Source organism: Lissotriton helveticus, chromosome 1_1, assembly GCF_964261635.1.
Source record: "Lissotriton helveticus chromosome 1_1, aLisHel1.1, whole genome shotgun sequence".
Taxonomy (NCBI): domain Eukaryota; kingdom Metazoa; phylum Chordata; class Amphibia; order Caudata; family Salamandridae; genus Lissotriton; species Lissotriton helveticus.
Window position 1 is genome coordinate 312,528,356 of NC_136057.1, and position 26,429 is coordinate 312,554,784.

Consider the following 26,429-nt stretch of genomic DNA (forward strand, 5'->3'; position numbering starts at 1 on the left):
CCGGTTTCTTTATATTATCCCTATTTCTAAGGTTGTATTTTTTCCCAGAGGGCTCACTTTGGGGAGACTTGGGTCCTTGGTCCGGAGATCTTTCTCTCCGCCGAGGAGACCTTCCTCTGGACTGGAATCTCTTTTCTTTTGGATTGGATTGTTTGTTTCCATCCCAGTTCTTCTTTTGGCTGTTTAGATTATTTTTAATAAATATTTTTTCAGGACTTTCAATCAGTTGGGGTTTTACTGGTATTCCACCTAAACTATCTCTACCCAGTTCCTCATAGGATTTTTCTATAATTCTGGCAATTTCAGCTGGTTGGTCTGCTATATCTGTTTCTTTTAACCTTTGGCGGATCGCCACGTTTGCTGCTTCTCCCTTTATATTGGCTAGTAATATAGCCGAGACCTGCTTGAAGTCTTTCAGTAATTTCATACCAAGAGTTAAAGCGGGTTCTGGACCGTATTCATCTTGAATTTGTTTTAGCACATCTGGTATTACCGAGATGGATGGAACACCATGCGTTTTTGTGTAGATGGAAGCAAAGACTGTACCCCAAGTGTCACAGTCCTCCACGTGTGGTGCGATTCCCATTGGAAGACAGATAGTCAGAATCCTGTGTTTATCCACAGGAGTGGTGTCTGGAAACACCGCCTCTATTGGGGTGATTTTTTGTGCTAACCAGAATGGTATTTGTTCCCTTTTAGCTGGTACCTTACCTAGGCAGGACTGTATGTTCTGTGGTGTAATTTTATTTGTGTTCCCCTGATGAGGGGTCAGCTGTGGAATTTTAATTGCTGGTTGGATTGTTGAAGTCCGCATTACATATTGGACTAATTGTCTATGTACTTTTATTAATTGTTTTAGTTGTACTAAAACATCTGCTGCAGACATTCTTTCGATGTCTGGATGTGGTGTGTATCCGGCTAGGACCGGCCACGTTGCTCCTGGTCTACCTAATGGACCGAGCCTGGTGATGTGATTGTTGTGTTTTAGGGCACCACTAAACAAGAGCAGGTGCTCTTGAAATTTAAGTGGTACTTCCACCTCCTCGAAAGGAGTGTATTCTTCAGGAGGTTCCTCTGTTTTGTAATGGTGGAAGTGCTTTGTTACAGCGTTTGCTGCTGGAAAGTTTATCCATGAATAGAATACCTCTGTCTGCCGATATTCGTGTGCCTCTATTACGAATATGACTGTGCCACCTCTAGGTGTCAGTCCATTTTCTATAAGTTTTAAAGTTATAGATTTCCTTATGTTGACCGGGATGAGTATTAAATCCGGGTCTGCTTCTTGCATAGTATTATCAGCTGCTACGAGTTCAGCTGCTAATCTAGCTATCTCTCTTTCTTCTTCAGTGTCTGACATTCTACTGTCAGGAAGGTTATTTTGTTTGTTTGCAGATCAGGTTTCTTATGGAAACAGAGATTAGATGCACAATATTCTGGAACAGTGTATCCTTCAACGTTGACTAAACCAAGAACCATACATAGGAGTTTCCTCCTGCGAGGTTTGGCGGATATGACCTTTCACCCACTCCAGACGTCTTTGGAGTATTATGGGTAAAAAGGGGTCTGAGTGAAAAAGCACGACTGAGTTACTCTAATGTCTTGCGTTAGTTTTATCGCCTTTCCAAACGTTTGGGCGCCATGTAGTGTAGTTCCTATTATCCCAATAGGCTCTGCGCATTGGAATAATACCTTCAATAGTATAGGCCTAGACCAGACGTTAACTAGGTCTTCTATTGTCGATATTAGACTTAAAGTTTTGGGTTTGCCAGCTAGCTCAGAGTTCACTAGAAACTTTCTCGAATAGGCAAGGAGGAGTTGAACCTCCCTGGATAGACAAGAAGGGATTTAGTTTCTGACAACCATAGAACATGACAACTTTGCTCTCCCCTAATCAAGAGTGTATCTCTAGAGTCGTGTGAAAACAAAAGACAACTTATTTTACTCAGTCAGTACGTGCATTCTTAGTCTCACCAGATTGTAGAGAAAAGGAAGAGACGGGCGTGTTCAATAAAAGATGGTATTTATTGATCAGTCTCTTTTCTCATACAAGAGAAATGGATCGATATTATCGCAATACTTATGGTTAAGTAAAGTGCATACAATAAAAGCAGAAGTATAAAATAATACTGTAAAAACATTTATATGGTTTCTAAGCCATAAGGTGGTTTAAAATTGATAAAATAGATACATACACATATATATTTGACTAATCGTACTCAACTGGTGTTTCTACCTACGCCTACCCCAGTGTACCTGACCTAAGCCTAATACGTGGGCGGGAATAGAAAGTAGCAGTTTAAGTTAAGTTTGTTTTGCCAAGTGACTGACTCAAGAAGTCTCTGCAAGGGGTTATTCAGTTCTGTACCTGGAATCTAGGATGAATGAGGGATGGTATCTCTCGTCTCTGGTCTCGATATTCCAGGCTGCCTGCGAGGGCTACCCGGAAGCGCCGGAGCTGGATTTCTCGGCAGGAGAAAGCAGCTTCTCGTTCTCAGCGCGTCAGGAAGGCGGGGCTGCGCCAGCGGGGTCTGCTCTGCTCTGGGCTTCGGCAAGTCTGGCTGCTCCGATCTCGTCACCACCGCGTGTGTTTGCTTAAGGCAATATCGGTAATATTTATACCTGTAAGGTGCCGAGATTGACGTAAGGATGGACATAGATACGTCAATAAGGATGTCATACGAGCTGGTCGTTAGCACATTCTTTTGCTGAAGTTCTCGGTGAAATCAAAACAATGGCTGCAGGGTTTTTCCCAGGTTGTCATAGGTTTGATTTGTTTTGAGAACTCCATATGCCTTATCAGGGGCTGGAGGAATATTGCTTGTCTAATTAGATGGCAAGCGTTATGACCTAATCAGATAACACGTTCCTGTGCCGTGGTGTGGCTTCATCAGATAACGGTTTCTGCATCATGGGATGGCTGCTAGTTAACTTGTTAACCAGAACAGGGTCAGGAATATGGGGATCGATACAGAACCTATAAGAATACATCACACCACATTTTGCTTCCCATTGGTCAAAATGGTAAAGTCCTGAGGGGTGTCCATTGGTTGGTCTTGTGACCTGATGGAGATTGTGGATGAAGCAAGAGGCTTTCCTGTTCTGCATTTCCCCATCAAGGGAAGTAATGAATAAGATGGGGGCTACATCACCAGGCAAATTCCCTGGAGCAGTCACAGACTTGGGGTTTTTGCCCCGCTCCAATTCCCTACAGGCTTAGCGATCCACAAGGGAGGCGTGTGCAGTTCAAGTCTCCAAATATAATGGAGTCAAGTGTCCACCCGTGCTCACAGGCAATTCGTAGAGCAGAACCACAAGAAGGATGGAGGATCCTGTGTAGCACAAAGAACAATCAAGCCCAAGGTGGTCGCAAGGAGTAGATGTGAGGAGGTCGGGAGACCTGTCTTGCCCCCCCACATATATATATATATATATATAGATATATATATATATATATCTATATATATATATATATATCTATATATATATATAGATATATATATATATATATATATATATATATCTATATATATATGTATATTTGTATATGCGATCAAGGATGTATGTCGTTACTACGCATGCTTTTACAACGCATGCCTTTACCACGCAGGTTTTACAATGCAAGTCATTACAACGACTTGCGTTGGGGGGCACTGGATAGTGAATAGTTTAATTTACTATTCCAACTCCAGTCCCCGTGGATAGTAGGGAAGGTTTTGGATAGTAAATTAAACTATTCCCTATCCTATAGCGCCCCCCAGCGCAAGTCGTTGTAACGACTTGCATTGTAAAAGTTGCGTGGTAAAGGTACTGCGTGGTAAAAGTTGCCTTGTAAACGCTGTTCACCTGTGATCAAGGCCTCGGAGGAGGCTGAAACGCGTTATGGCGGTGGTGCGGGCGTTCTTTGAATAAACCCGACATCTGCACTATCCTTGGGTCTGCCTTCTTGTTTCTGGATGGTATGGACGAGAAAGACTGGTGATATATATATATATATATATATATATATATATATATATATATAATATATATATATATTGCTACGAGGGTACTCGGATTTGAGGCCGCACACCACTTGCAGGTTGTTTACAAAACATTTATTTGGACATTGCAGTTTTCCATCCAGTTTTGAAGTCCTTTGACCTTACGCGTTTCGAGGCAGTTGTTCCTCTCATCAGAGGTCGGTGCAGGGGAACCTTCTTTATCGCCATTACATCCTCATTGCTTGCATTTCACACAATAATTGGCCTCCGGTGTGCCTGCTTTAAATAGCGTCCATTTGCCATGATGCATTTTGGGTGATGTAGTCATTAAGGCTCAATTTTTACCCTCTAGTGGGTTGTGGTTCCTGCACATTATTTCAGGACACTTTGACAGCCTTCCATTAGGCTCCCGGATGGAGCCCTGCAGTGTTAATTTATCGCCTGTTCGTGCCACATCAAAGAGGCACATTTCCTCTCTGGCGGTCCTGTTGATATTTCTCAGGCAGTGCGATCCCTCCACGGCCGGAGCCGCTGTGATTTGTAGTGCGACAAGGGTACTCGGATTTGAGGCCGCACACCACTCGCAGGTTGTTTACAAAACATTTTTTGGGAGATTGCAGTTTTCCATCCAGTTTTGAAGTCCTTTGACCTTACGCGTTTCGAGGCAGTTGTTCCTCTCATCAGAGGTCGGTGCAGGGGAACCTTCTTTATCACCATTACATCCTCATTGCTTGCATTTCACACAATAATTGGCCTCCGGTGTGCCTGCTTTAAATAGCGTCCATTTGCCATGATGCATTTTGGGTGATGTAGTCAATAAGGCTCAATTTTTACCCTCCAGTGGGTTGTGGTTCCTGCACATTATTTCAGGACACTTTGAAAGCCTTCCATTAGGCTCCCGGATGGAGCCCTGCAGTGTTAATTTATCGCCTGTTCGTGCCACATCAAAGAGGCACATTTCCTCTCTGGCGGTTCCGTTGATATTTCCCAGGCAGTGCGATCCCTCCACGGCCGGAGCCGCCGTGATTTGTATTGCTACAAGGGTACTCGGATTTGTGGTCGCACACCACTCGCAGGTTGTTTACAAAACATTTATTTGGACATTGCAGTTTTCCATCCAGTTTTGAAGTCCTTTGACCTTACGCGTTTCGAGGCAGTTGTTCCTCTCATAAGAGGTCGGTGCAGGGGAACCTTCTTTATCGCCATTACATCCTCATTTCTTGCATTTCACACAATAATTGGCCTCCGGTGTGCCTGCTTTAAATAGCGTCCATTTGCCATGATGCATTTTGGGTGATGTAGTCATTAAGGCTCAATTTTTACCCTCCAGTGGGTTGTGGTTCCTGCACATTATTTCAGGACTCTTTGAAAGCCTTCCATTAGGCTCCCGGATGGAGCCCTGCAGTGTTAATTTATCGCCTGTTCGTGCCACATCAAAGAGGCGCATTTCCTCTCTGGCGGTCCCGTTGATATTTCCCAGGCAGTGCGATCCCTCCACGGCCGTAGCCGCCGTGATTTGTATTGCTACAAGGGTACTCGGATTTGAGGCCGCACACCACTCGCAGGTTGTTTACAAAACATTTATTTGGACATTGCAGTTTTCCATCCAGTTTTGAAGTCCTTTGACCTTACGCTGTCTTACAGTTGTAATTTTTAGCTATTGATGCTATAGTTCAGGTGCTAAATGGTAAATTAATGTATCTTATCTAATAAATCTGGTTTCATTCTGTACACTGTTTTTGCTACCTATTACTAAATGTTGGTTATAGAAATAATTTTAGAATGATAAAAAGTATTTTGGCACTTCTTCATGAGAATTTCTTTTGTGCATCCCATTCCAAAAACAACTGTATGTGGAGGCAAACCCACCAAATCTACAGATCTGTATACCAGTACAGTGATTTCCCCCTTTCTGTATGAGAGTCATGCTTTTAACTATTCAACCTAACGAAACCCAACGTTGGGAATCCATTCTAAAATAATTACTTGGCTGGATTATGTTCCTTCTTCCTCTCTTGCAGTGCTACATTGAGATCAACTGACCCGCTTTGGCTTTGCCTTGGGTTGTGTAGCAAAGACTTGTTAACAAAGTGCTACCATAGCAATGCAGACACATAGGCTCCATTATCCTTGCATCAATTTCTTTATCGAAGACGCACCTCATCAAAAATAGACCTTCATTAAAGACACACCTCATCATCATGATTAATTCTTCATCACAGTATACACACATCTTTAACGAACACTGCATCAAGATGCATCAACAGTCAACAAAGCAACCACTTCTCCTATCACTCATTGACCATATGCTTGTCTTTGACCCTGTACAGCTCTTTGCTGCCTATTTACTAGGTTTGTGCTATAGAAATAGAACATTCACACATACATACTTACATCAAAGATAGATCGAAAACTATCTACTTAGTCCCATTTGCATACAGCCCATCCTATGAATCAGTCATATCCCAGCTTTCATTCACTGTCTACATTGCTCTTCTTTGAACCATCAGCCAAGCCAAAAGGCTATCATTAATTTTGTATAAAAGGGGCAACCCAGGTAGTGGGCAAAGTGCTGGACCTAGATACATGCCTCTTATCTAGCTAAAGATGGATAGCTGCAAATTGGCAGTGGCGTAAAAACATAGCAACACATCTCTCACAATTGCTTTGACATGCTGAAACTCACCTGCCAAAGTTTACTCCTCGCGGCTTTCAGTAGATCGCCAATATCCTGGTGCTTGAGAAACTTGATTCCTGTGACTACTATGTTCTTGGTCTGATGAACCAGGATCCCTACCATCTTCAAATCACACATAATGCTTGTTCTATTTCAATAGTTAGCTTACATTTCTTCAGAGAACAAATCAAGCACCTTGCAGCTGCCCCTTTGTCTCCCCATCATCGACTAGCCCTATGCTATGTAGTAAGAGATCTCTATTTAAGGCAGATGATTCGCAAAAGGGTCGGAGGCCATGCCTTTCTGCAGGGCTGGCTCTAGCCTTGATGGCGCCCGCTACAACAATAATTTTTTGGCGCTCCCACACCCCATGACCTCCTCCTCGGTTTCTCTCACTACCACTGGGCAAATGTGCCCTCATCACTCCAATCACAAGTTATTGCAAAACACAGTGCCCCCTCCCCCCCCCCACAGGTCAGCACCCAGTGCGGCCGTACCAATCGCACAGCCCTATAGCCGTCCCTGCCCTTCAGCTGCCAGGAGTGTTGCAGACATTTGGCAAGATCTAATTGACCCCCTCGCTGAGGGGCCTGTATATACCACTAAACTTTACTGTTAGAAATGGGAGCTCTGGTTGGCTAAGGCTTGCGCCAAAGCCAGGCAGAGACCACCACACTGAGGGGGGGCTGAATGCACCGCAGTGTTGGTGTCACCAGAGGACACGAGCAGAGCCCGGTAAGAGAGGGCTAAATATTCCATTTGGCCCTCCTCTCTTGGGGCAAACGAAAGAACTACATCACAGCGCTGCCAGGGCCCCAAAGTGCAGAAAAAGTCCTACAGGTCCTGGATTGCAAACAAGTAGAAGAAAAGGTTCCCAATTAAGTCTTTTAGAGAAGAAGGGGCCATTCAGGGCCCAGGAAGGCAAGCCCTCATGGAAGCCCCCCTGAGCCCCAGCAGCAGCACGCCCCGGCAGGAACAGCAGACCAAGAGTGAACATTTTCATGGGGTCACAGCCCCTATATTTATACAACATTTCCCTTTGTCTAAAAGTATAGGGCAAGGGGGAACCAGATACAACTGGTTCAGGGGAGCTTTGGAGCACTTTGTTTTGCTCAGCTCCTCTCTCCTTTGTTAGGTGGGGGCTCAATTGCAGAATCGTACTGTTTGCAAACCCAAAAATAGGCTTTCCCTATGTATCAATCCTTATTTTGGGATTCGGGAACCTGTTACCAAATTACAAAATAAGTTTGCGATTTGGTATTTGCAAGGGGTGTGTTTAAGGCATCCCTTCCAAATACCGAATCGCATTGGTATGTGTTAGAAATGGAGATCTCTAGTTGGCAGAGGTAGGTACCTTTGTCCAAATAGGGGCCCTTGCTTCTAGTCAGGGTAAGGGGTATACACTACTAAAATAACCCCTGCTCAACCCCGTGGTAGCTTGGCACGAGCAGACAAGCTTATCTCAGAGGCAGTGTGTAAAGCATTTGTGAACACATACAGTAATACAGTGAAAACATTACAAATGGACACACCAGTTTAGAAAAGATAAGTAATCTTTATCTAAACCAAAACAAGACCAAACGACAAAATTCCACAATACAGTAATCAAAATATGACTTTCATAAAGTAGAAACAGTTCTGTCCATAGCAAACTATGGATGCAACACTTTCAACACAAAGTACCTGGGATGCGTCACAGTCACAAATAAAAACAGCCACAGGAAAGGTGAAGCATTGGTTCCTTAAGCCCAGGGAAGGTGATGTGTTGATTCCATACTTCAGGGGAGGTGATGCTTTGGTTCCTTACTGACACACAGGGAAGGTGATGCGTCGGTTCCTTACTGAAGGGGAGGTGATACGTCGGTTTCTTACTGTGTGCGGAGGTGATGAGTCGGTTTCTTACTGTAGCCCCAGTGTTCTTGTTGACTTGGTGCCCCAGTGCGATGTGTTGCACACCGGAGGTGGGGCGTCGCTTGCGAGGCTTTGCGCCAACCGGCGTCCGTGCTGGGGGCTGCACGTCGAGGCTTCGCGTCACCCGGGGGGGCTCGGCACAGCTTTGTTTCACCCGACGTCGGTTCCGAGAGGCTTTGTGCCAGTTCTTGCGGAGAGCAGCTGCATAACCCACTTCTGAGGCCTTTTGACAGCAGAAGGCACCTCATTCAAGGGTCACTGATTGCAGAGTCCAGGAGCACCAGCAGAGTTGCAGGGAATCTTTTGTGTCCCTGAGACTTCTTAACAGGATGCAAGCTCTATTCAAGCCCTTGGAGATCTTCTTCAAGCAAAGTCCTTTCTCCTTTCCTTGGCAGAAACAGCCACTACAGGACCCCAGACAGCAAACAGCACAGGGGAAGTATTTGTCCTCAGTTTGCTCATCTCTTCTCCTTGGCAATGGTTCCTCTTGACTCCTAGAAATGATCTAAAAGTCTGGGGTCTGGGCCCCTCTTTTTATACCCAAAAATCATTTGTTCTCTGAAGGCAGAGAGTGTCTGTACCCAGCCAAAACCAGTTCTGTGGGGCACTTTTCAAGTGCATAACAACCTCTATTGTCAGTGTGAGCCCTGGCTCCAGACACACTACAGGGGGCGGGCCATCATTGTGGAAGGCTGGCACAGCCCTATTCAGGTGCAGGTGCTACTCCTCCCACCGCTCCAAATGCAGACCAGGCCTATTCAGCCCAGCCCTGATTCATTAGGCTCTCTGGAGACACTGTTCCTCTCCAGCCCCTGAAAACTCCAATGCAAAATCAACAGTTGATGGACAGAATACAGAACAATGTCATACATTCACCCCAGTACAGAGAGCTGGGCCTAAATCCATTGTTTTTTTTGCTCACCATGCCATTCCAGTTTGAACCCAGCCATATGCAAATCAGTCTTGACCCTGTGCCCCATGGGAACAGTCCAGCCTGAACTGCCAAGCCAGGTCCTCCCTGGACTGGAAACAAGCATCCTAGGACCGGTTTCGGGCTTTCAGCCCTCATCTGCCAGGATAGCTTGATTCCAGTGGCATGGAGAGCATGGGACTCACCTCTGAGCATACCCGTCACACTCTGGGTGACAAATGCAAAAACAACAGTTGATGGACAGAATGCAGAACAATGTCATACATTCACTCCAGTACAGAGATCTGGGCCTAAATCCATCGTTTTTTTGCTCACCAACTCCAAAGCCAGACTGCATGGTTTGTGTATTGCATATACACAAACCTAGCAGAGGCATACTGGATGACTAAGCAAGAAAATACCTACTTTCTAAATGACAGTATTTCACTAGCAGGACATGCCACACACATCAGTGCATGACCTACCTTTCACATACAACGCACCCTGCCCACAGGGGTACCTTGGCCCTACCATAGGGGTGATTAACATGTAAGAAAAGGGAAAGTTAGGGACGGGCAAGTGTGTGCACTTGCTAAGTCGACCTGGCAATACCAGGTTGCACACAGGCTCTACAATGGCAGGCCAGAGTTACCTTTCACAGGCTGCTTCTGTGGGTGGCACAATCAGTGCTGTAGCCCACAAGCAGCATTTACTTTACAGGCTCTGGGCACACACAGTACACTGTACTAGGGTCTGACTAGTAAATCAAATATGATAATCATGGAATCACTAATCCCTAACAACAATTTACAGGGAGAGCATATGCATTGTAGCACTGATCGGCAGTGGTAAAGTGCCCAGAGTCATAAAACCAACAACAATACAGGAGGAAGGCAAAAAGTTCAGGTATGATCCTGCAAAAAGGGCCAAGTCCAACAGTATGTGGGAATGTTGTGTGACCGTGAATGCGGTTACAAAACATTTGCATTTTACCAACTTCAATTTGTTGGTAACCCAATCGCAAATGGGAAGGGAATGGTGTCAAAAACGTTTTTAAGACTAGGCAGCGGTCCCACAGACCACTGCCTGCTCTTAAAAAATGAAAAAAAAGAAAACGTTTCATTTTTTTCGTTAACTGGCTGCATTAAAAAAAATTGCTTTACTGAAAAGCAATCATGGACATGGTGGTCTACTGACCCCGGTAGGCCACCATCCCCGTGGTTTTAGCGATTACTAGGGGATCGCAAATTGCGACCTACCTCATTAACATTAATGAGTTAGGTCGATTTGCGACCCACTAGGAATCACTAAATGAATCTCTTGGAGTTTTGTACCTCAGGAATAGCGATTACCTAATTGCAATTTGCAGAAATGAGCAATTAGGTAACCGCTCTTCCTAATGTTGATACATGTGGTCCCAAACCTCCAATCGTACTTTACTGTTATGGAGTGCACGTTTCTCGGTCAGATAATTGTGCGGATCAGACAGGTCATCCCAGAGCAATCTCGTTCTTTTGTCAAGACTTAATTATGGTTGTTCCCGCTTAACTGGCTTACCAAGAGTACACCTTGCTCTAGTGAGAGAATTTTTAGAGGCAACAGCTTGCTTTGTCACTGTAAGCAAACAGTTTAACTGCATTACTTTTCTCAGTCTGACAAATACTCTAATAGCTTTGCATTTGATTTATATCACCCCGCACAATGGCCTGTACAGAGACATTTATCTCTACTTGACTAAAATAATAAAACATTCTGGAGGCTAATGTTTCTGGATAACCTGTATCTCTTCCTTTAACATTTTCAGCCTTCACAAAGGAGTACACCATTGCTCAATCTTATTCAGGATTTGCGTCCTGAATTTGGAACTCTTAACTAATGCTCTGTGCACCAATGATCATCTTGTTGAGAAGGTTCTTAAACTTCTTTCTGAAAGACATTTCTATACTGTAGCCACATTATAAAATTTCTGAACACTGCCCTCTTCTCATGATTCTCTACCATGTCCTTACCATAGTAGTGTTGCTTCTTTACATTTTTATTTGATTTTTTCTTCATCCCACTTGCTTCCATAGATTATATTTGCACATCACTCTTTTGACCTTTGACGATCTCTATAAGACACTATTATCATTCTCTAAAATGATCATTTGTTTTTTATTCCCCAACTACTGTTTTACTTACTTACATATATTTAGGAATTCACTTCATATGTAATTAATCTGAATTTACCTTTTCAGGTACCTGCGTGTACTCCGACTCTCACTTATACATTTTTACATGTGTATTTTCTCCCTATTTTTTAATAAGTATTTTTTATTATTATTCTGTATCTGCAATCATCCAGGTTGTAATGTAGTGGCAACTTACAAATGTACTATAGCGTTTCCCTCTTGTAAAAGAATGAAAACAAATAATTTAGCTTGAAAAAGATTGCAAAAGTAAATAATTAAATGAAGAAACAGATGTATAAAAGTTAGGAATTGAGATTTCCAAATTACGATCAAATTGCTATTTTCACCAAATTGCAAATTTGAAATTGCAATTCCTAATGAAAGAAACCTTGGACCTTTTAATTAGTGATTTCTAGTGGGTCCCAAATCAACCTACCTCATAAATATTAATGAGGTAGGTCACAGTTTGCGACCTATTAGGATTGATAGCCATTACCGGGATGGTAGCCTGCTGGGATCTGCAGACCATCATGTCTGTAATTGCTTTTAAGTAAAGCAATTAAAAAAATGCAACTCCTTTTCCATAAAGGAAAACAAGATGTGTTTCAAAAACAACAACAAAAATGTATATGTTTCTTTTTTTAAGAGTAGGCAATGATCTGTGATTGTTTAAAAAATATTTTGTTAAATATTGTCAAAGGGGAAGAGGGTCCATGGGGAACCTTTCCCATTTGTTCATAGGTACCACAACCTCTCAGTAATCAGTAAAAAACGTAATGTTTTGCAAATGTAATTCGGTTGTAAAACATTACTACATACCGCTGTTACGTTGTATTTGAAAAAGACACCCTAAACACTCCCCTTCTAAATACCAAATCGCAAATTGAGATTTAGTAACAATCAACCGAATCGCAATTTAACTTTTGCACATTTCAAAATGTTTTTTTTGCAGTCACAAACGGCTCATTTTGCTGCAACCTGCAAAAAAGGATTGTGTATCTGGCTCAAAGTGCTCTAATGCTCAACAGCTATGTTTGCACATTACAAAACAGTGTCAATAAATAAATAATTAGCAGGCTTTGAAAATTATACTTTCTAATGTGCTTTAGGGATATGAACCTGTCTCACAATGTCTGTACATTGTTTCTTTTAGGAAGCCATGTGGGGATCAGGGTTGATGGGATCAGTGTCATTGTTCATGCTGGCAGGGCTGTAGAGATTAGCAGGATTTCAGCTTCCTGACCATGCAAATCTTTGAAATCTTTGGATTTTCCAAAATGCCTGCAGCTTCCACTCCATCTTCAGCAAGATAATATGAACCCCATATTAGGGCAAAAAACAGACTGCATGTGCTGGGCAAGATGAGGAACAGATCATGAATGTGCGCCCAGCCAAGTGCTGCACATCATAGGCCGAGTACAGTGCTTGTGACAGGTAAAAAGACAGAATACATACTTTATAAAAGAAGATAAGTGTGACTGAAATGGCCTCCCCTTCCCAAAAGGTATCACTTTGAGGTTCAAAGCCATCAAAGCTTAGATAAGTGTGTAAATGACTTTTGAAGTTTGCTTCGATAAATCCCCCCTTAGTTTGTGATTTTGCAGCTGTGAGCAGGTGCGTGCAATTTTTTTCTCACAATAGATACGAAATGATCTCTTGAATTTCACTTTATAGAGCCGGTTACAGACTGAAAGTTTAGCTTACCAATTTCTGTTGATAAATCTTTGAATGCCTTGGGCCTATCTCCGAGTTCCGCGGTCAACTGGACCTCAAAACCCATGGTGGCGGTCCGGCCACCTCTGCACTGGCGTTCCTGCCACACCGGCAGTCCTACCTCCGTATTTTGAGTTTGGCGGTCGGACCGCCACAGGACTACCGCAACCGACTGGGATCATGGATCCCATGACGGTTGCACAGCGGTCAGAGTCTGCAATATTGTGACCCTATCCTCAGCCCGCCATGGAAAGAGTGGCAGTGAGGCAACTCATGGTGACCCTATAGGGCCCCCTGTCTCCTCTGTGCAGGGGGGTGCATGCAGAGGGATGCATTCAGGGGGGGCACATTTTGTGCCCCTCCTGCATGTTTGCACCCCCCTCTTGGTGCACAAGAAGACATGCACAACATGGTGCTTTCTCCCTGTGCAGGAACGTGCTGTGGTGCTCCCACGGGGCTGATTTGATTTGATTTGAGTAAAACTTATATTGCGCAAACTCTAACCCGAAGGTATCAGGGCGCCTAACAACATGTATCATAAGCAAGGGCATGTCACCATTACATATAGGCCTGCGCGAAGAGATGGGTCTTCAAGGCCCTTCTAAAAGCCTGGAGAGTGGGTAGAGATTTTACTTCCAGTGGAAGGGAGTTCCACCATTTGGGCGCCAGGGTAGAAAAAGCCCTGCCACCCCATTTAGTTCTCCTGAATCGAGGGGCTGACAGAAGAAGCCTATTCGAGGAGTGCAGGTTCCTAGCAGGAGTGTAGAGGGACAAGATGGATCCAACACCAGTGGGACTATTTTTAGCTAATGCCCTATAGGTCATGCACAGAGTCTTAAAGCGGATACGCTCCTCCACCGGAAGCCAGTGTAGCAGCTTTCTAGCCGCTGTGGCTGAGGCTGCCTTTGTATGGCTCTCCTTTGAGCCTTAGAAAGGCACTGGCGTGAGATCTGCGCAGCAGGACCGCCTGCACAGATTACCTTGTAATCCGGCGGGCGGTCTGACTACGGGTTTGGCAGGTTTGCAGCGGGGCACTGGCGTGGCGGCCCACTGCAAGACCGCCAAACTCATAATCAGCCCCTAAGATAGTGTGTTGAAATTTTCAGCAAACTGTGAGCAAGCAGCATATTGATGTACTGTGTAAAAAGTAGCAACACAATGTTCAGAGGATACATAGTGGATGAGTCATGATCTGGTGTGCATAGTGAAGAACAAAAACTGCAAGCGAACAACACCATTTTGGCAAAGGGGCAGATACAAGTAGAGAGTTGCTTAAGTTAGTACTTGCTTCTTTTCCCTCAAATATTAAACTTATTCAACCAGGTAGATGTTGAGGATATCACATATACATACCCAGGTCATGTTTGTCACTGATCTCTAATCGTTTCAGTTCATATCACATTGTCTATGAAAGAGACCAAATATCTCCACCAGAAATTTTAGCTTCTGAAGTGTTTTTTGTTTTTTAGCTTTCGAACCCAGCACACATGCCCCTGAAAAACTGGGCCCAGTGGTAGCAATACTGAAGGTAATAGGTAAGAATACTGAAGGCAATAGGTAAGAATACTGAAGGCAATAGGTAATGGGTAATGATGCTAAACCCTGTTGGGTTCGGCTAACATTACACTTCTTTTGCAGGATTGAAGAACCGTTGGTTATATAACCGAGAGCCGACGGCAATTAGATACTTATAATTCCTGAAAACATTCCCTGCCGCCACACTGCTTCAGTCTGTTTCTAGTGGTGCAGTCAGAGATTTGCAAGGAATGAAATGCCCCCTCCCCCCAGGCTGCTCTTGGAACTGTGAAACAAAGCAATAATCGGGGGTTCATTGGGCCCCTCAGGCCACTGGGCCTGGAGCACTGCACCTGCTGCACCAATAGAACCTTCGCCCCTGTTTGCTTGCTGTGTGCTGTGGCGGGTGATGGTGTAAACTGCATTCACTCAGGATCACTGCATGCATGCTCTTCTGTGAAGGGATAGTGGGAAGGACTCCCTGGTTAGCACCAAACTCTAAGGCAAAATAATCTTTGTTTTACTGCATGGGTCACAATAGTATTCAATCATTGTAGCTATGCAGGTCATCCAGGATTTCAAACAATTTCCTTTCACGGGTTACCTGGGGTTCACATACACCACCTCGGCGGGCTGGATCATGCTAGGCTTACGAAGGTACCTAACGGCTGCCAATCTCTAGAACCACCAGGTTAGCAGCAGATTTCTGTGAGAAGAGCCTAGAAGCTGGAGATAGAGTTTCTGCTCTCCCCAGCTCGAATGAGTGGAGGTTTATGGTGAAGAGAAGAGCCCCTTCTTCTGCTGAATCATCTATCAATTAGCAAATCAAATAATTCGTATCTGTGTTATGGACATTAAAACACTTGCTCAGATCCCAAGTGACTTTTTTAAAGTTGAAAATTGGCCCAGTGATCACCTGACCTAAACACAGAGCCTTTGGCATAATAGGTCCTCCCTAATACATGCAGAAGAACTGGAATCCGTGTACTTACACTGCAAGGGTTCAGGAGCGGGAGGGGAAGCAGAAGGAGTGGAATCAGGACAACCAGCAGCAGGTTTCGGGTCTTCATAAGCTTCTGGAGGACTGCCATGCCTTGCACTTGTCTCCGTGGCGCCCCGGGCCTCCCTTTTCTTGGGTAGTCTACTATCAGGTCAGCACAGAGCCTGAGGAAGAGCTGCCTGCAGTGTTCCCACTGTTCTTCTTACGGTGCTCAGACGCCTTAATACCAGTGCATAATCCACCTCCTTGTTTCAATTCTTCAATTTAGGTTTTGGGATTTGGCACCTGGCCGCCTTGGCCTGCCTTTGCGCTGCCCCGCTCTCCTCTCTAATTCCTTTTTAATTAAGGTGACGTATTCCCTCCCAAGTCCAGGACTTTGTTCTGCCCACAACTCTCTCGCCTCCTATACATCCATTTTTATTTAGCTTTTTATTCATTGTATTAATCCAAAAACAGTTGCTAAATTAACTTTAGACTGCAAAGAAAATCCACCAGGCCAGAGGCTCACAATAATAGACATTAAGGCACAACTACTGATTCCCTGTTGTGACAATGTAGTCCTCTTTCAGTTTGCTTTTGAGATCAGTATTCTCAGTGGTGTGGTTTATGTCCACAGATGAAACGTGGTTTTCCACTTGGCGATTTTATTGTAACAGGGATCCTACTCATGATCTAGAAAATAACATGGTTCTAGCCTTTGACTCACTCCTACTGCTATTCCCACTGCTGAGAAACCTTATGGGTAGCTATGCTATTTGTGATAACTGGTAGGAAATGCTGCCTCTTAAAACAAGCTTGGCAGAACACCAGGGATTTGTCAGAAAATGTGTATCAAATGGTTCAGTTCAAGTTAATTTCTTTGATAGATTGCCGACTAGGCAAAACAGACATTACAATCATCACACATAATTAAAATGTCCCAAAAATATAACAGAGAATTAACAATGCTATGCTTCCAAAAAAGATCTGTTCGATATATTGCCGACTAGGTAAAACAAACAATTCAATCACCCCACACAATTAAAATGTCTTAAAAATATAAAAGAGACCCTTTTCTCGGTCTCCTGCGAGAATGAAGACCATTCTCAACAACCAGACTGTGGACATCCCCGACAAGGTGGATATCACCTTGAAAGGGCGCACTGTTATTGTGAAGGGCCCCCGGGGAAGTCTTCGCCGGGACTTCAACCATATTAATGTTGAGCTCTGTCTCATGGGCAAGAAGCATAGAAAGCTTCGTGTTGACAAATGGTGGGGTAATCGCAAAGAGCTGGCCACAGTGCGCACAATCTGCAGCCATGTGCAAAACATGATTAAGGGTGTCACGTTGGGCTTCCGTTACAAGATGAGGTCTGTGTACGCTCATTTCCCTATTAACGTAGTAATTCAGGAAACTGGCTCACTTGTAGAAATCCGTAATTTCTTGGGGGAGAAGTACATCCGCAGAGTGCGCATGAGGCAAGGTGTCAACTGTGCAGTTTCTCAAGCCCAGAAGGACGAGTTGATTCTTGAAGGGAATGACATTGAACTGGTTTCAAATTCAGCTGCCTTGATCCAGCAAGCCACCACTGTAAAGAACAAGGATATCCGAAAGTTCTTGGATGGTATCTATGTTTCAGAGAAGGGCACTGTCCAGCAGTTGGAAGAATAACCAACTGAAGCATTTCTGTAAATATAAATGGTCTGCCAGAACAGCATCAAAAAGATCTTTGCGGTGCAAAATTAAAATAAAAAGATATTCTTCCTTAAAAAAAAAAAAAAAAAAAAAAAAAATATATATATATAAAAGAGAATCAACAATGCTATGCATCTAAAAGAGATGTGTACCAAATTAAAAAGTGACAAAATAATTTGATTTCATATCGCCTAAGGTTAGCTAAATATTTGAATAAAAAAAAACGAACCCATTGCGTTGTAAAAATCATGTATATAACGGACTTCAAAATACCTACCCATCCATTGTATACTATATGATGCATCATCTATCAGTTATAAGCAAGAGGCCTCAGTGATTAATTTTTGTCGAAATTCCAGATTAGTTTCTAATTGAGGGGCATATTATCAAGAACAGCGTTAAAAATTATCGCCGGTTTAGCGGCAGAAAACTGCTGCTAATGCGGTGATAATGGGCTTGATAATATGCCTTTGAGAATTCCAATATAAGTCCATGTTCTGGTGCGAACATGGAATTCTATTGGAATTCTCCAAGGCATATTATCAAGTCCATTATCGCCGCTTTAGCGGCAGTTTTCTGCCGCTAAACTGGCGATAATTTTAACGCTATCCTTGATAATATGCCCCTGAGTCCATTCTACAATCTTCCATTTACCATCTTTTTAATTTAACAAGAAGCAACAACGCCAGAATTCTGTAATTATACCACACTAATTTCTGGCAAAGTGCAAGATGCAATTACTTATAGCTTATTTTTTTAGCAGAAGTAACAGAATTCAGTTAAATAGTAATATAAAGAGAATTTCAAATAAAGTACACCGTTCAATTTTTATAAAAGATGATTATATTGTAACTTCTCTATCTTCTTAAACATGTTAACTCTTCCAGTAATTTTTCAATCACATCATCCTCAATGAAACCTGGTTAAAAAGTAAAAAATGTTGAATAGCAGTAAAACAGGGCTTTATAAAAAAAAGTGTGAAGTGCCACGTGCAAACTGCTCATATTCAGATAGTGGATCAATTTCCCAGACCTTTAAAGGGTGGTTATATTTTGTAGTGTAAACGGCTATATATATATATATGAACATTCTATTTTAAACAGGCCAATTTATTCATCACAATATCAAACAAGCATTGGCATAGCCAAAAGGTCTCGCATTTGGGACCTGCTGAATAACTAAATACTTACAAGGTTCCAAAGGCGAGACCTATTGGCTATGATAATGCTTGTTATAATATTTTTTGATACTACAGCAGCTGATTGGAACATGGTACCACACAGGAGGGGTTCGCTGGGTACCACAGATCCAGCAGCTTTAGCCACACCTCCCACAATGAAAATAAAAAAAATATAGACCTACGGTAGGGTTGTTTTGGGATCCCTTGTGGTCATTGGTGCAATGCAAAATGAAAGGATACAGCATGTGATAAGGGGCCGCTGAGAATCCCATATATCACAGGTATTCATTGGCCTTGAAGGATTGAGGACTCAAAAGGGCTGTGGTCCTCCCTCACCACAGAGGCTACAGGGTCCTACGTTATGCCCCAGCATGGGGGCCTGGGATCAGGGTGTGCTCGCACTGCCAGATATGTGCTATTTTAAAAAGAAGTTCAAGGCTGGGGAACACAGTATTGACTTTTCTGGCTTCCCATAGACTACAGCATGGAATAATCAAACTTTATTACTGTTGGCTCTGGCAATGGATTGGGAGCTGTTGGACTTGGCCCTTTTGGCAGGCTCACCCCTAAACTTTTTGCTTTTAAATGTGACCTGGTGTTAGTTGTTTTTGGCTACTGCGCATTTTAGCCCTGTGTCCCAGTGTAAAGTGTGTGCGCAGCCTGAGTGCGTGTGGTGAGATTGGCCTGCCCTCCGATAGGAATGCATGGGGGAGATGAGTGTCCATGATAATTCCTGGTGTGAGAGGAGTGCAGGGGCGAATTTGGTATTTGCGAACTTATGAGATTAAATGCTGCACGACGGTGCGCGCAGATTTAATGTGACTAGTGGAGAGGTGCCACTTTTAGAAGTTGGCATTTCTGTGTGCAGTGAATGTGAATTGACTGTCTGGCTTGTGATTGACAGGAGCTGGCTGGTGTGCCTGGCTCCTGGAGCCAGGATGGGTCTGCCCAGTGGTGAATAGGGAGATCTGCATGTAGATGGGAGGGAGGAGTTGCACCTGGAACCTGAATAGGGCTGTACCCTCCCCACACAATGCTGGCTCCACCCCCTGTGGTGTGTCTGATGTCCCTAGCCTGTCCTGTGAATAGGGAGAGGTGCTGAGAAAAACAAAGTGCTCTAGAACCAGTTGTAACTAGTTCTCCTCTTGCCCTACAGTTGAGACAAAGGAAATATGTGTATAAAAAGGGGCTGTGACCCCATGTATGTTGTTCTCTCTGGATCCTGACTTGAGGGGGGCCTGCTGCTGCTGCTGGGCGCAAGGAGGAACCGCCACTGGGGAATGCCTCCCTGCTGGAGGGCCCATGTGAGCTGGCCCCTGGGCCCAGCCTTTGCCCCCCCTGCATTCTTAAAGACTTTACTGGACTTTGCCTTTGGGCGCCTGGGAAGCGCTTTGCCTCCCTTCCTAAGGAAGCGCTCTATTTCCCTGAGGAGCACTAATTGTGGTGCCTTTTCTCTGGAGGAGCTGCGCTCCTATTTGCGGTTTGCAGCACGGTGCTGCGATCCTTTTCAAGGAGGAATCCCCGGTGTGGGGATCCCCCTGCAAGTGCTGTTGTAGAGCGGGTGCCCATTCCGCGTATTTGCCTGTTGAATACCCCTAGCGGGTGCCCACCCCGCCAGGGACTGTGTCTTGAAACGGGAGCCTACCCTGCATGGTGCCACTCACCTGCCGCTTTTAATATCCCCTAGCGGGTTCCCACCCTGCCAGGGACTTTGCAGTGCTTTTTAAAACCCACAGCGGGTGCCCACCATGCCAGGGACTTTGTGTTAAAACGGGAGCCTACCCCGTATTGCCGCCAACCTGGAGAAATTCCGACGCCGGCCCGGGGGCTTCCTGGAGAGGGCCGCGCTGCCATTGGCTAACGCGTCCGGGAGCCTGGAGGCTCGTCGGGAGGGCCACGCTACCATTGGCTGAGGCACCCCTGTGCCTGTGGGCTCGACGCATTGGCTGCCCACAGAAGAAGTGAGCCGGAAGCAGATGGGAGCCCACCCCGCGCTCCAGTGCCCAAGGGTAAAGTGAGAAAGAAGCCGGCGTCTCCCATCGGGGCTCCCGAGAGTGAGGGAGAGCCCTGTGGGACCAGCTGAGGAGGCGGAGAAGAGCTGCGAGGCCGGGAGAGAGCTGAGGGGAGAGAGAGCTTCCCCTAAAGCCGCCAGCACAGGACTACAGCACCAGCCTTGTGACCCCAGGTAACCGACTTGCGGAGGGGAGCACTGCAGGTGGGCCGTGTCGTGCGGGGTTGAGAGTTGTGTTGGCCGGCTTGCACGCGCACCATTTTGGGTGTGTGGTGCTGGGCCAGCGAGGAGTGGGGCATTTTTGTAACTCTTGCCATCTTAGCAGAGTTGAGGTGCGAAAGGGAAATTACATGCTCAACACCGCCATTATCACATTCTTGGCCACAATTACAGCAGGGGCTCAGGCGGCACGAGTAGTGCCCGTGCCATTTTCTCCCTTCGGGCACTGTTGTCTTGACCAGAGGAAAGGGGGGGTGCCGGGGCACATTGTCGGTGCCCTTCCCCTTGATGTTGCCCTAAGGCCAAGATGGGCCTGTGCCTCTGTTTTCTTCACAGCTGCACCTTGGGGGCATTTCTTTGTGCCCTCAGTTTAGTAGTGACATTGAAGTCCGTGCTCATCCTTTGGATTCTACAGCTGGCCAGCAATTAGTAGGCAGCTGCCACGTTCAGGCTTGTTCTCTTGCGTTGTTGCTTTTGGCTGGGTGCGCAGCCAGCCCTGACTTTTGGGACAAAGGGCGTTTGAGCCCCATGGAAGGCCAGTTGGCCTGGAGCCAGTAACTTCTGGGATTCTTGCGCAAGGTGATTGCCTACTGTGTTTATGATGATAATTGCCTCATGTGATTTATGTGTAATGTGCAATGCCTTTATGCCTGTGATACCTCTAACTGCGTTTTTATGATTAGGAGGTTGTTTTGCCTAGTATGGTTTATGCTAGTCAGTTTATGTTTTCACTGCGTGACCTATGCCTATGGTGATTAGTATTGCATAGTGTGTTCCTACCTTTTACCAGTGGTTACTGGTTGTGCTCTACAAGTATTATTTTGTGCTAAAATTATTCTATGTGCTACACCTACTATTTCTACTAAGTGCTGATTCTGACACTGGCCCACGTGGCCCTGTCATGTGTAAATAATCCCCTGTAAATAGTGCCCAGTGCCAGTTGGCACAGTGTATCTCTGTGATTATGATCTAATGTGTTTATGGTAATACAAAGGCTATTTTTATATATAACCTTGTGTGGAGTTCTTTTTTGTGGTGTTCCTAGTGTGTGTGTTGCGCAAACGCTTTGCACATTGCCTGCGGGATAAGCCTGACTGCTCGTGCCAGGCTACCAAGGGAATGAGCAGGGGTTAACTTTGGAGTGTAACTCCCTTGCCCTAACTAGAGTGGTGGTTTCTGCCTGACTTTGGCGCAAGCCTTAGCCAGCCAGAGATCCCATTTCTAACAGGAGCAATGGGGAGAATGCCTTCTACTACCCATACAATAATGAACTGCTAACGCTCCGATGACTGAGGTCTCTGTGGTGTCTGTGCATGCAGCAGACGAGCTGTGAACTCGATTCAGGTTAGAAACAGAACACAGAGCACCAGCCTCTAGAGAATCAGAGTCCTTCTTTTATCTCCTGAGCTTTGCGGGTCACGTGGAGGACATTCACCGCTTTAGCACCAAGAAGGGTTGGTGCTGGAAGTGTAAACTTAGTCATATTGAGATTGGGGATAGAGGCTCATGAGACAGGGCTGAGTGGTTGTGGTGCAGTGTGGATAAGGCGATCTTCGTGTGTTTAGTAAAAGGGTACAAAAAGAGCTATATTAAACTTTAGAGCCAAACATCACACTAGAAGATCCTATGGGATAAGCGTCCTCTCTCATGCGGACATAGATTCACTCATGTACGAATAGTACATACAGTAACTTCCAGCAGGACACGTATACTCTAGTCTGCAAGATGGAATTCTGCCATGTTGCTTAAAAGTGATGATTCTGTAGTGCCATTAAACACAGATAGACGACGTAGGTGTTGAAGGTGAGACAGTCCAGGTGGAAGTCAGCAGGACTGCTTCACGGCACGCACTCAACAGCTGCGATTCTGCAAAGGCACGAGTGAAAAGCAAAAAAAAAATAACAGACACACTCAGTGTTTCCCTTGCGGGAGTGAGCAGCGGCACCATCTGTTTTGAAGATAATTACTAACAGATGGCGCGCTGCTCACTTCCGCAAGGGAAGCGCCATACATGCATGCGTTGCAATAGAAAACAATGCAAAACGAGCACGCTTTTTGCCAAAATGCTGATCGATTCCAAAAGGTCCCCTTCTATGCAGCTCATGCGTGCTGCGTAGGCAAGATCTAAAAATGTATTGAGTCGTATGTTGTTGCATCTCTGAACTAAGATCATCAGTTCTTTACTCTGCGAATCTGCAGTTCTCTATAAATAGGAAGCAATATTTTTTTTCCTTTCTTGACCACACGTTATATAAAATGTAAGCAAATGTAAAAGTGACACGTGTTCAGTTGGCAGAAGGGACACATATTTGGTGTCCATTCATTATCACATGATTTTCAACCAACAGCTTCCACTTTAAAGAAACCAGTACTTGGCCCAGTCTAAGCTTCAGCATCCATCTTATCGGATGTATGACGTTACAACGCATACTTTTACATCGCATGCCTTTACAACGCGGTTTTTACATCGCATACCATTACAACGCATAATGCTTTTAGGCGCTGGATAGTGATTTATTTAATTTACTATTCCAACTCCAGTCCCCGTGGATAGTAGGGAAGGTGTTGGATAGTATATTAAATACATTCCCTATCCTAGAGCGCCCCCCAGCGCTATGCGTTGTAATGGTTTGCGTTGTAAAAGTTGCGTCGTAATGGTAGTGCGTTGTAAAAGTTTCGTTGTAATGGATGTTTCCCATCTTATCACAGTACACCTTTTTATATTTTTCAAGTTTGGTTCTAAAGCAAATGTATAGTCTGTAGCCAAAAGATGAGAAAATTGAGGTCTTTCACTACAATCCTCGTAATGCTTTATCTTGGCTTCTGATCCGCACCATTTTTTTTTATTAGTTGCTTCCTTCATTGTGCTGATCCATCGCCCACCCTTTGCTAATGTGTCCGTATCCAGGTTAGCCAATATTTTTCTCATGTTATCCATCCATAAGCTTTAGGTTTTGAGTTGTAGATCAATTGTCGTAGTGAACCCTCTGCCCATTTTGAGATACTATACCACTAGTTCAATACTCTCTGCTGATACCTGAAACTGATATTCATCAGGCCAAGCTCGAGTCTTAGTACACTTTTCACAGAACCTCACTGTAATACAAGCCATTAAAAAAAAATATTCGTTTCTTTTCTTTCAATTCGTTTTATGCATTGATCGGGGAAATTTTCATATCTGTACAATATGAAACTAGTTATTTTGGCGCTACAGACCTCTCTGATAACTTCAATTGTCCTGTGACCTACTGCTGAGTCAATCTGCTTTATGCTCCTGCTACTGCTTTCGCTCTCTGGTCTTGTTGGTCGTTGGGTGAATTTAAGTTTAAATTATACTTAAAAAACAGGCCTAAATACATTTACTCAGACACAATTTCCAGTTGTTCACCCCTAAGCCACCAGCGCACTTTAGATTTCTGAATCATATGAGATTGTTATCATTTTTGTTTTTGAGACATTAATAATTAAATCATTCCTTTCACAGTATTCTGGAAGGCATTTAATTGCTGTTGTAGGCCAAATGGGGTGAAGACCAATAGAACTCTATCATCAGCATAAAAACTCGAGGAGATGAGGATGAATGAGTTTGACTTAATGCTTCTGGGACATCTGCAATATATATAGAAAAGAGGAGATGTGACAATATACAACCTTAGCATAGCCCATATGGCATGTACATTTTTCAAGTCAGATATCCATTATTTCCAATAATTTCCATAGACCCTCATGATTTTTGGAGTTGAGCGCCGCAGATAAATCAATATACACAGTATAAATCGGTAGCCCTCTTAACAATATAATCCTCGTCAATCAATCCACCTTTGGGAAGCCTCTCCTGAAATCCATATGGGTCATTGGTAAAATACACTTCTCTAACCCATTTATCTAAGGATTGCAGCAAAAGCTTAGCATACATTTTTCTGGGTCTATCCAAAAGTGTGATCATACGGCCATTTTTTGGTAATGAGATGGTGCACCTTTTTTATATATAGGCACCCTTATGTTACCCTTCCAAGACTGTAGGATATCGTGAGCCTTGATTAAGGCTGCAAAGACGGGTTAGAATTAGGGCCATTAAGTTAGTGCAGACTTTGATATGTCAACATTTAACCCATCTGGACTTTGGGCCCGTGAACATCTCAAGCTCTTGATAATTAACTTGACTTCTTTTACAGATGGTAAAAAATCTTCCAAATCAGATTGAGTAATACATTTTGAATAAACTATAGTGCACTTTGGTTGTTATTGCTCCTATTTTTTCCTCCATACAGCTCGGGTATATAGTTGCATCATTCCTTCCCTGCAACTGGTGGGGCTTTGATTTTCTTCTGTCCCCCCCAATGTTTTACTTTCAATATTCGAGAACGATTTGGTATTCCTGAGTCTGAGAGCTGCAATCCCTTCAGCCCATATTTTAGTTTTTTCTATCGATGCAATCTTTTTATGTTTATTCTTATAATCCTTTTGGTGTTTAATAAGGTGCACTCTAATTTTTCTCTAGCTTTTAAAAGCCTTCCTTATATTGTTCTCCAACTACTCTTTTTCTTTTTCTTTTAGAGACCTCTTTCTACCCTTCAAACAGTTTCCTCCTTTGTTCGATGAGGACACAATTTGTCTAACAGGGCATATCAATTTTCCATATTCTTCCAAAATATTTTTTTTAGTTAATTTCCCAATAAGTATTCAGAACATCGCGTATCGTTACAGATGTTGACCTTTTCACTGCTGAAGACCATACGATACTTTGGTTATTATTAAATTGTATTTGTCCCCTGTTACACGATTTTCTGCAAGGCACTAAATAAAGTTAAACACAAGTACCCATGTCATATATAAGATGGACATGTTCAGTGGCGATTGCAGCGATTAGGGATGTAGTTTCCCAGGTTGATCACCTTTGGGTCTTACGTTTATTATTGTGAGATCTATGGTGTCAACCACATTGTTCAACCTTTTCCCTTCACAATCGGCCAAAGATTCTGTTAAGGTCTGCCCTGTTATAAGCAGCCCCCTCTCCTTTTCTTGCTGGAATTCATCAGGCAGATTGCTAGGTACTTTTTTCATTGAAATCTCCTAACAGTAAAATGGAGATCTTTGCGATACTTGCTGCAATTTTCTCTATTAGACATATTAGATATTTTAATAGCTTCTCTTGAGATTTTTTAGGGGAGAAATATGCATTCACAATAATTAAATCTGTGAATTCTTGCATTATTATCACACTTTTCAGTGCTTTTCTCACATCTACCAGGAGCATTAACCCACCTTTGAGGAACAGATAACATAATCGTTCATCAGAACCTCTTTTGTGTCCCATGTTTCTTGTAGTGCCCAAATAGTGATATCTTTACATATTAGTAGTGATGCTAGGGATTTCCAATTTCTCTTCAGACCTACTATATTCCACGAAATAATTTGCAGAAAAGTGTCATCAGGACCTCCCTAATAAGGGCTTTGGGGCCTGATG

At 43.9% G+C, this 26,429-nt stretch overlaps 1 protein-coding gene across 1 annotated transcript; it reads left to right on the forward strand.

The window, feature by feature from the left end:
* Window positions 1–16,931: 16,931 nt before the first annotated feature.
* On the forward strand, window positions 16,932–17,530 carry LOC144801618 (large ribosomal subunit protein uL6). The gene has a single exon (XM_078671762.1). It carries the CDS (start codon window positions 16,950–16,952, stop codon window positions 17,526–17,528), a length of 579 nt encoding a protein of 192 aa, XP_078527888.1. The 5' UTR covers window positions 16,932–16,949; the 3' UTR covers window positions 17,529–17,530.
* Window positions 17,531–26,429: the final 8,899 nt, after the last annotated feature.